The sequence below is a fragment of the Vigna unguiculata genome, chromosome 4 (assembly GCF_004118075.2).
Source record: "Vigna unguiculata cultivar IT97K-499-35 chromosome 4, ASM411807v1, whole genome shotgun sequence".
NCBI classification, from domain to species: domain Eukaryota; kingdom Viridiplantae; phylum Streptophyta; class Magnoliopsida; order Fabales; family Fabaceae; genus Vigna; species Vigna unguiculata.
In genome coordinates this window covers 375024-385828 of record NC_040282.1, presented here as the reverse complement: position 1 = coordinate 385828, position 10805 = coordinate 375024, and the positions used below count along the sequence as shown (strand labels likewise).

General features: G+C 32.3%; 2 protein-coding genes across 3 annotated transcripts; one reads left to right on the top strand and one right to left on the bottom strand.

Moving 5' to 3' along the window:
- Positions 1–702: 702 nt before the first annotated feature.
- On the top strand, positions 703–8102 carry LOC114182462 (arginine--tRNA ligase, chloroplastic/mitochondrial-like). 2 transcript variants are annotated; one of them, XM_028069335.1, is made up of 18 exons: positions 703–883; positions 997–1094; positions 1437–1585; positions 1966–2041; positions 2191–2292; positions 2505–2723; positions 3293–3373; positions 3752–3835; positions 3932–4036; positions 4604–4782; positions 5034–5118; positions 5406–5592; positions 5759–5828; positions 6268–6337; positions 6843–6932; positions 7197–7265; positions 7453–7554; positions 7772–8102. In XM_028069335.1, the coding sequence occupies exons 1-18, from the start codon at positions 805–807 to the stop codon at positions 7880–7882; spliced, it is 1956 nt and encodes a 651-aa protein (XP_027925136.1). In that variant the 5' UTR covers positions 703–804; the 3' UTR covers positions 7883–8102. The 2 variants fall into 2 exon arrangements, with proteins under 2 accessions (XP_027925136.1, XP_027925137.1); XM_028069336.1 differs by having other exon boundaries at positions 732–883; positions 993–1094.
- A 1129-nt stretch (positions 8103–9231) lies between these two features.
- On the bottom strand, positions 9232–10425 carry LOC114181350. Its single transcript, XM_028067776.1, has 2 exons — positions 9987–10425; positions 9232–9840 (listed from the first exon to the last, which is right to left on the bottom strand). The coding sequence occupies exons 1-2, from the start codon at positions 10268–10270 to the stop codon at positions 9564–9566; spliced, it is 561 nt and encodes a 186-aa protein (XP_027923577.1). The 5' UTR covers positions 10271–10425; the 3' UTR covers positions 9232–9563.
- Positions 10426–10805: the final 380 nt, after the last annotated feature.

The following is a 10805-nucleotide window of genomic DNA, read 5'->3' as shown; positions in this document are numbered from 1 at the left end:
TTCAATTCGATTTGGTTCGGTTCAGTTCAATAAAGAATATATAATAATTTTTAAAAATAGTTGTTAAACGTAAAATTAGAAAAATAAAATATATAAGATTTTTAAAATAATTATTGAAGACAAAAATGTTTTTAGACTACCGGTTAAAAGTAAACTATTTATAAAATAATTAGTTTTTAAAATAATAATTTAGAGTAAAATTGAAATAATGAAATATGAACACATAGGCACCACAACATTGTGTATTCGCTAATAATATATATATATATATATATATATATATACTAGCGAACACAGGCGCTGTCGCGCCTGTGTATTTGTATTTTTTAATTTTCAAGAAAGTTAAAATTAATAACAAATATATAATTTTTAAAATAGTTGTTAAATATAAAATTATAAAAAAATAAGATATGTAAATAGAAAATTTAAATGATGATTTAAGACAAAAGAGATTCTTAGAAAAATGATTAAAAATAAATTATTTATAAAATAATTAGTTTTTTTAAGGGTAAAACGGGTATTATAAATGTGGACAAAATAGAGGAATTATATATATATATATATATATATATATATATATAAATAAATAAATGTGAAACATATTTAAATTAAATTCTTGATATAAAATGAAACTATTTGGAAATTTAAAATTTTGGTTAATTTTTGTAAAAATGGTCTTTTCAGTGGTGGTGGCCCACTGGCTATCTTCAGCGGAGGCCAACACAACGCACACAAAACCGCTAACACCGTAACAATGGTGTTTGGGAAGGGCGGAACCTGAACGAAGAAGAAGAAACAGAAGAAATGCTAGGGTTAGGGTGCTTTAACCTCAATCGATTCTCTCACTTTCCCTCCTCTCCAGCTCTACAACCTTCACGTTCGGGTCAGTTAAGCTTCTCTCGTTTTCTTCAATGTTACCACCACAACACTGTTTCAACGCCTAAACTTAATTCACTAACACCACGTCGTTTCGTTTGAACTTTAATGTGTAGACAGATTTGCTCAAGATTGCGTCTCGGAGATTCGCTTTGTCAGTGACCAAGACGCAGCAATCTCCCGTCACCAAGCCACAGTCTACGTCCACCGCTGTAATTGTAAGTTCATTAAGTACGTGTTTGGAAGAGTGGTGGCAAAATTGATTTTGAAAGAAGTTAATCTCAGTTCAATTGATTTAGAAGGATGTGATTTATGTTTTTATTATGAAGGCAAGTTAGTACTATACGTTATAACTATAAATATTTTTATTCAAGGCAAATGAAACTAAATATATATGTACCTAAAATCAAGTTAACTGTTATTTTAAGGGGGTTCTGAAGAATCTAATATGAAATTGAATACGCACTAATAAGTTTCAATTCCTAAACTCTATGTTTATTTGTTTGGTTTCATTTTGTGTGTGTGATAAATGGTATTGTATCGTGTTTGTAATGATGTAGGAAATAGATAACCCGGCCAGTGTCAAAAGGCAATTGGCGCAGCTGTTTGAATTATCTTTGAGGGCAACGGTGCCTGATGAACCAGATGTTGTGCCATTAGTTGATGCTTGTGCTGTTAAAGGTGGCGTGAAGTTTGGAGATTATCAATGGTTGGTTCACTATTTTTTCCTTTGTTGTATCGATGGGAAGTGAAAATGAGGTTCTATAACATGTGTGAAAAAAACTTATCCACAAGGAGAGCAGAAAAAAAGTAAATATGAAATAAATTTTTCTCTAAGTTAAAATTAATCTTTTAGAAAAAAAGTTAATACTAGAGAACTTTTACAAATTAACTTATGCTTAAGTTTAAGTTAGTTTTATCTTAAGGAAAAATTCGTTTCGTTCTTCTTAATTTCTTTTTCAAGAAGTACTCGTATTACTCAAACAAGTTCTTAATTGTTGCTGCACTGTTGAAAAGCGATATTATTATTACTATCGTTATATGTATGCATATACGCAAACTGAAACAAAGAATATTCTCTTGATGCAGCAATAACGCAATGGGAGTGTGGTCTAAGGTGAAGGGAAAGCAGACAGAGTTTAGGGGTCCCCCAGCAATTGGGCAGGTATGATCACAGATAATCACTCACTTTTTTGACATTTCTACCAGCTGTGATTTTTTCCCTTTTTATTCCTCTTTAGTAATTATTTATTTGGAATTAGAGTTTGGTTTGGTTTTCTTAAAGGTCATCTATGTGTTTTTTTATATGTGTAGGCCATAGTTAACAATCTTCCTCCATCTGAAATGATAGATTCATGCTCTGTAGCTGGTCCGGGATTTGTCAACATTGTATTGTCAAAGAAGTGGATAGCACAGGTGATGGCATTTTGCCTCTTTTAATTTTGAATTACAAAAAATGTGTACCAGTGTCTAAGTCCTTTAATATTATTTTTTCAGTGGGGGTGGGATCTGAGTTCATTGATTGGAAGGGATTATATTTGCAAAAGTTAAGGTTTTAATTTTGTTTGGATGATTGAGCTTTTTAAAACTTCTGCCAGTACTTAAGCACAAGAAACTTTCTACTGCAGAGGGTACAGAGAATGCTAGTTGATGGCATTGATGCATGGGCACCTCGGCTTCCAGTCAAGAGGGCTTTGGTTGATTTTTCATCCCCTAATATAGCGAAGGAAATGCATGTTGGCCACCTGAGATCTACCATTATTGGTGATACATTGGCCCGTATGTTTGAATTTTCACGGGTGGAATGCGTAATCCGCAGAAATCATGTTGGTGACTGGGGAACACAGGTAGACTTTAGTTCTACTGTTATACTGTTTTTGTGCCAAGAGTTTAAAATAGTGCATTTTAATCTAATGACATATGATTTCTGCCATTTCTTGTGGTACATCTTAGCTATACACTGTCAAAGCTAGGTTTCTTTGTAAAAGGCACAACTTTCGGTAATTCATTTGGAACAATCATTTAACTTGGCAAGTTTTTGTCATCAGCCTTACTGCATGGCTTAAGATCTAAATATGTTTGAGAAAATAGATGATATAATTTGCTTTTCTAAATTCTAATTGTCTTCATGATCAAGTACATCTACATCTTAACGTGTGTTTTGTTTTCTGTTGTTCTTTGTTGAGCAATCTTACAAAATTGATGTCCTAAGACATTTCTACCCTTCTTTTGAATATGGGAAAAGCTTTTATATTGCATTGTTTCCATTACTCATCAAATTACCGTTGCCCACTGATTTCTCATAGAGATAACCATATTCTTATGGCATATTTGCTTGAATAATAAAATATTCCATTAGGAAAGTTCTCATTTGAATATTGGTACTATAAAGCTCAAAGGGCATTTTTTTTTGTAGTTTGGAATGCTGATTACGTATCTCTTTGAAAAATTTACAAACCCAGATGATCTTAGTGAAGCAGCTATTGGAGATCTTCAGGTGAGTAAATATATTAAACTGAATTTCAAAATTTCTTATATTGATATATATTTTTTTGGCATTTTTTCATTATGATCTGTCAGACATTTTTTTTTAATTTATTTGGTGCACGCTCATTGTAATTTCTAACTGATTAATTTTCAGCATGGGAGTAAAGACTATGCATTTAAAAGTAATCTATAAATTAATTTGCTATTGATGCCATTAACCTGGCTTGGAAGAAATTTCTGTTCTTCCTTGGCAAATAGCAAAGAGGAGGGGCAAAGGATTTTCTCTATATGCATTGCTTAAGTTTCCCATTATGGTGATGATGAAGCATTTGCTTTTTCACTGAAAAAAAGGTTACGTACTAACTTGTATGGCTTGTTGCATTTTTAGGCTTTGTATAAGGCTTCAAAAGTAAGGTTTGATAGTGATCCTGAGTTTAAGTTGAGGGCACAACAGGCAGTGGTCCGGCTCCAGGTAAAATATATGTTACAATTTTTTTCATTTGCTCCTTATTTGGGAGATCATGGGAAACTTGGTTAAATTTTATGTATGTCTTAATTTTTATTTCAGAGTGGAGAAATCAAGTATCGTAAGGCATGGAAACAAATTTGTGACGTGAGTAGGGCTGAATTTGATAAAGTTTATCAACGCCTTGGAGTTCAATTGGAGGAAAGGGTTAGGTTCAGTTTCCTTTTTAACTGGCTGTTTGTACTTTAAGTTGTCAAACAATTATGTCTATTATTTTGTACATTCCAGGAGGAGTCTCTAAGATTTTATATCAAGGCATAGTTAGACAACCAAGTATCCTATGAAAGTATGCATTTGTTAATATTTTTGAGTCTAATTCACTCTGCAGTTTCTGTGCTTTTTATTCGATTTACAATGTAGCATATATTCTGTCCTTTAACCAGATCTGACATAATCTCTCTAGTAAAACTTTTGTCTTTCTTTTTTGTTCTTCTGTGATAAAAAGTTTGATTGTTTTGCTCATTTAGAGTTAAGAGCCTTTGTAATCTCACTTTGGTATCTTTGTTGAAATTATATCTCAACCAGTATTGTTATCAGGATTCCATGGTGATTATTATAAATATCATAGATGAAAAGGCCTGTTTTCTGGCCAACAGTCTTATATGTTATGATGTGCATAAAGTTTATCAGTAAATTGATTCGCATTTGTAATTTATGTTGCAGTAATTGCGAATGGTTTTACTTATATCAGTAAACAGTATTTTCTTAATCCAGGGAGAGAGCTTCTATAATCCATATATTCCTGGGGTTTTGGAGAAACTGGACAATTTAGGACTGATTGAAGAGAGTGATGGTGCACGTGTGATTTATGTAGAGGGTGTAAACATACCAGTCATTGCTGTGAAAAGAGATGGTGGCTACAACTATTTTTCAACCGATCTAGCATCACTTTGGTTAGTTTTAATCTTTTAGTTTTTCAGACATACTTTGTAAAATTCTGTTAGAATTGCTGGCTCACATGAGTACCAAACCTGTTCTGAATTCTTATGTCAAATTTATTTATATTGGATGTTTATATACTCTTCCTTTCATGTAAAATCTGGGATACATATTTTCATCTGTCTGCTTTTTTATCTGAGCATGTTACAGGAAAAATGAGGAAAACAGACTGTTTTGTTATCTGAACTATACTTGAACCTTGTAGGTATCGTCTAAATGAAGAAAAACTTGAGTGGATTGTATATGTTACAGATATTGGGCAGCAGCAACACTTTGATATGCTATTTAAGGTATATTTCGAATGATGATTTTCATGGTATCTTATAGTTACTAATTTTTTCCAGCAGCCTTTTTCTACTTGTTTATGGCAGTAGCAATTTGTACTTGCACCTTGGGTATTGACTTGTCTATGTTTTCTGATATTAATGTCCAGAAGGTTTTTCTATAATTTCTTATTTCATATTATTTTTTTGACTTTTAAAGGATAAATCTTGGACTAAGATATATTTATTGACCTACTGCTGCCAATATTCCAGTGAGTTAAAATGTCAAACTTCTGCTTTACTTTTCCTTTTAGGCCTACAGGCGTGCTGGTTGGTTACCAAAGGATGAGAATGCGTATCCAAAATGTACTCATGTCGGTTTTGGTCTTGTTCTTGGGGAAGATGGGAAACGATTTCGGACTCGCAGTAGTGAGGTAGTTCGGTTGGTTGATTTACTTGATGAAGCTAAAAGACGCTGCAGAACTTCCATTCTTGAACGTGGTAAAGCACCTAAGCTCTTTTTACCTGTTCCTTATCTGCATGCAAGCATCCATGAGTGAATTTTATGCTTGATTAAGATTCATCGATGCTGGTGCCTGTTTTAAATTTCATTAAGTGAAATTCTTGGGACTATACAGTTAATTTTCCAGATACTATGTTCCTTTAGATACAGCTAAAGATTGGTCTGAGGAGGAGATTGAGAAAACATCTGAGGCAATTGGTTATGGAGCTGTTAAGTAAGCTCCTTAAACTCAATAATGCCCCCCTACTTTTAAGCAAAATCAACATTCTCTTCATTTATGCTAAGTTGTAGTTAGCTTTTTTGTGAGCATATTCTTGTGTTAATACATACAGGTTGTTTGGCTACAAATTCCTGTTGACTGAATTCTAAAATCTGTTATATATCGGGTGTTTTATATTATGAGCAAATGCTCTTAATCCTGTTGATTGTATTCATTTTCACTGTGAGGTTTCTGATTAAGCATGCTGACTGTGACATGGTTTTTTCTTAGTCCAGGTTAACATTTTTGTACTTTCAGGACATGGTTTTTCTTTGACTCGATATCCCTTTCACTTTCAGTTTGCTTTAGTGGTTATGCCTGTGTTGAGAACACTGAATGAGTTATAGTCTTGTATTGTAGCCCTTTATATTCTTATATCCGTCTGTGTTTGCAGGTATGCTGATTTGAAGATCAACAGATTAACAAATTACACATTCAACTTTGACCAGATGCTTAATGATAAGGTCATTAACTGTATTCAAATTGAGTGTATGATTGTGAGGCTACAGTAAAGAAGCTAGTGTAGACATTATCTATGGGTCCTGTCCTGCTTTTTATTTCCCCCTTTAACAAATATCCTCTAAAGTATAAGGTATTTTCCTGGAGCAGTCCGTGGTAGATAACCATGGATGGAAAATAACGCTGTTCTTGACTTTGATGAAATAGAAGAAGAACATGGTACAAACCATTCGTTTGAGTTGACTCCCTATGGTGTTCTCTTTAGTTCTTATCAGTTATCGATAACTCTCTGAAGTGAAACCATCACTTCAAGAGTCAGGCCATTTTTTGAGTTTAAACTACTCCTACAAGCCTATAAATGTGTGCTTTTTCTTGGTAACAATTGCTGCAAAATAGCTAAAGATATGCATATGAAACTTATGTTGGCATTTGTTGAACTCTTCAATCCCAACTTCAATAACCGATCTGAAGTTATTTATGTCTCACCTTCGTAAGCTTGTTGTGAAACAGGGGAATACTGCTGTTTATTTGCAGTATGCACATGCTAGGATCTGTTCTATCATCAGGAAATCTGGTAGAGACATAGAAGAAGTAAAAAGAGTAAGTTTACCTTTCTTTCCCAGGAACACAAGTCACTATAGTTTATTTTGTTTTTATTCTTAAAGAAATAATATTTGTTTTAGTTATTTTTTGTATCATATGCCTAGTTTTACAAGATACAAGAGTTTCTGTCGGGTTGGCTTGATGAGTTTAATTCAGCACTAATCTATTATAAATGTGATGACTCAGTGATCATGTGGTTTAGTCATCCGTTAGCTGAATAATGACTTGTGCACATTTCTCACGGTTATCAACTTTTAACAGAATGGGAAAATAGTGTTGGATCATGAAGATGAACGTGCACTGGGGCTCCATTTGCTGCAATTTCCTGAGGTGGGATATGTGAATAGTAGATGTTGGTGTTGAGACTTTTTTTTTATACTAGTAATATTTAAGACTTTGTTATTGGGGCTCCATTTTCTTTAACTGAGATATTGAAGCGGGTGGGGTTCCTGCATATTATTTTCCAAACCAAAAGATTCTTACCTTATACAAGGTTGTGTACTGTTTTATTTGTCAGGTTTTTGAAGAGGCATGCACCAATTTGTTACCGAATTTGTTGTGCGAATACCTATACAATTTATCGGAAATATTTACAAAGAAATTCTACTCTAATTGTCAGGTATACCTTTAAAGGCATTAACTTATGCTGTATAATATTTACATTTCTACACTTTTCCCATTATTTTTTCGTAAATGCAAGAAGGTTTTTTTATATTTATTGTGACACACCTTAGAAGTAAGGTACTTATATCCTAGAGAATTGCGTCCTAGGTAAGTTTGGTAAAAGAATAATGTTTGGATTGAGTTCACGCTATTGAACTTCGTACATTTGGCAGGTTGTGGGGTCGTCTGAGGAGACTAGTAGACTCTTGCTGTGTGAAGCAACGGTAATTGTGATGAGACATTGCTTTTATCTCCTTGGAATTGAACCTGTATACAGGTTATGACCTATATGAAGAGGAGTTTCATATGCAAATTTCTTCATCATATTTTTTTGTTATACACAAGTTTAGGAATCTTCGCCAATGATAATTGTTCAGGCAAATAATTATACTGATTTTTTCAACCTCTTTTCCCTCTTCCATTTTGTTAATTGTATTTGAGTTGTAACTTGTAAGAATGAAAAGCAAATCATTTATAGCAATATTGTTGACCTCTTGAAATTTACTTCGATAAGTCATATATGGTTTAACTTGTGTTCGGAGAGAAATAACAAGAGAATGGACTTTTTTCCATTGTACTTTTGTACTAAAGAAAAATACAATTATGTTCTCTCAATGTCATCGATAGTTACAGAACTATTTTTAGGATTGGGTGGCTAAATACAAAGATAATTTCTCTGTGAGCAATGGATGAAGTGAAACAACAAAATACGTTCACAAACGGTAAGAATAGATCAATCGCCAAAATAACAGCAGCACACAACTAGTCCATGGCCTAAAAAGTTGAGTGTAAATCACTGCTTGGAATGAAACAATCACGTTTGCAACTTTGAGAGATTAATATCTGTGTAAGGGTAAAAAACATACATTATTGATTACTAAAAACATTAATGAATATTATATTATTACGTTATCAGAATTAAACTATTTAATTTTTCTAGTAATTATTTGAAAAATCATATGTACAATCAATTAATTGATTGAGAATACATAGTTATAAATATGAAAATATCCACTTTTTTGTTATGATGATAAAAGATAAACATTAACTTCAGTCATAATTATTGGAATGAAAAAAAATATTATTAAATTAAAAAAATTATAAAAATATGAAAAACTAAATAATTTTTATAATTTTATTAGAAGTAATTAATTGAATTAAAAATAATTATAAAATTCAAAGAGTAAAATATTAAAATAATTTATTAATAAGGATAAAATTAATAATAAAATATGTACACTAAAAATCGTTATAAATGGTTATAAAAACAATATTCTTTATTAATAGTTATTAATTATTATAAAGAATAATAATATTTCTACCACTATTATTTTACTTTTAATTTGCAATTTCATTTACATCACCATCTCTAATAATTTTGAAGTTTATTTTGTAGTCCTACTGTTTAACTTCGGTTAAATAATCATCACCCTTAAATCGAATTGTTATTTCTTGTACCAAAATATACTTTACTTTTGAAAAGTGAAAGAAGATAGCAATTTACGTTAATAGTTATCTAAAACTTAGATAAAAGAACTACAACACAAGCATCCAATGGTTTAAAACCGAATATCATATTTTCTTAAGAGTCTGAGAACTAAAGTAAAAATCATTAAAAAGTTAAGACACAGTCTATCAAAGTTTCCCTTTAAATTTATGAAAAATCATATACAAGTAACTGAAGTATGTACAAATTGCAGAAAAGAGAAAACCTAAAATTTGATCTCAAAAAGATTTGGTGTCACATGAATTAAGGTAATAACTTGGGATAATTTTGAATCAAGGTAGTGATGATGATGGTAAGAGGCAAAAGGATCGATCATATATACCACTATGTAAAACAAAGCAAAAATGAATCAAATATGCTAATTCATCATATGGCTTTGACTCAGTAAGATGAATCCTCAAACTCAAAATTTTCCGGATTTTGTACACGAATAAGCAGTAACTCTAACATGCTGAATTTCAGAAGTTTTTATGAACAGCAATGGAAGGTCTAGACCCTCCATGAAAGCTCCCTCTTTTGCTTAATGCAAAAGACCCTCTTGATGTTTTCTTTGTTATTGTAGCCTTTGGAGTGTACCATATTCTGTGACTATCTAAACCTCCCCCAAAACTTTTGCATGATTTCATTCTCTTGCTATAAGGTGTTTCTTTCTTAGGAAGATCTTCTATGCTCTCCACTCTAGCTAAAGAAGTGAAAGATTGTGCCTTCCCTTCATAGAACATAGATAACCCTCTCCTGCACAAGTCATGTGTAAACAAACTTAGTTAACACAATAAATTAGATACACCAATTCTTAACATTCATGTCATGATTTTGTATCAGTTTGATCCATGAGTTCAATGATATGCAGATGCATTAGTACACAGAAATTGAATGCTTACTTGATAGGAAGATGGTTCATGAGGTCTGATAATTGATACAAGGGTCCATTTGAGTGTGTTGATGAAGAAGAAGTTGGAGAGGAAGCATCCTCAGTCAACTCTGATGAAGAAGAAGAAGAACACAGAGAGTCCATTGAGTCTTCTTCTTCTTCTGACATGAGTCCAATGGATGATGAATCATTGCTATGTTCATCATCTTCTTTGATGACCCAGTTGGTGTTTCCACCTTGATGACCATCCATGATCCTCCCCACAAAGAAATTCTGCACCTTTTTCTGATTCATTGACAATGAAGGTCACCCAACCAAGAAGCGAAGCCAAGAAATGAATGAAGCAGTTATGGTGAAGGAAGGAAGAAGAAGAAGAAAAAGAAGAAGATTTGGATAACATTGACCAGTTTTATTGTTGAGTTTGATGAGTATGTATATATATAATGGTAGTACAAAAAAATGAGAGTGTCAAATCACGTTATATATGGTGAGAAATTGATAAGTTGTATGAGACAGCTAAGATAGAAGATAAGGTCTAAATTTGAAGAGATCCAATCCATGTTGTGACTCACCGTCTTAACTTTGTTTATTATTTTTGGAGGCAAAAGGTGAGGTCCACATCTTCCCAACTTTGCTTCATAAAGCCAAGACAGATAAGTATATTCCCACCTTTACATCACTCTATCTCATACCCATCTATATCTACACGTTAAAACCTAATTAATCAACAAATTTCACAACTGTAAAATTATCTCTATTTTGGAATGGAATACATTCATCTATTAGGATAAAAAAAAATTAATTATTAAATTTTGACAACTTTCTCTTA

Bases quoted from the DNA above. Each gene is read 5' to 3' on its own strand.
- LOC114182462 (XM_028069335.1), top strand. From the start codon at position 805: ATGCTAGGGTTAGGGTGCTTTAACCTCAATCGATTCTCTCACTTTCCC. The intron at 1,095-1,436 runs GTAAGTTCATTA...GTAATGATGTAG, and splicing joins CTACGTCCACCGCTGTAATT to GAAATAGATAACCCGGCCAG. The intron at 4,037-4,603 runs GTTAGGTTCAGT...TTCTTAATCCAG, and splicing joins GAGTTCAATTGGAGGAAAGG to GGAGAGAGCTTCTATAATCC.
- LOC114181350 (XM_028067776.1), bottom strand. From the start codon at position 10,270: ATGAATCAGAAAAAGGTGCAGAATTTCTTTGTGGGGAGGATCATGGAT. The intron at 9,841-9,986 runs GTAAGCATTCAA...TGACTTGTGCAG, and splicing joins ATGAACCATCTTCCTATCAA to GAGAGGGTTATCTATGTTCT.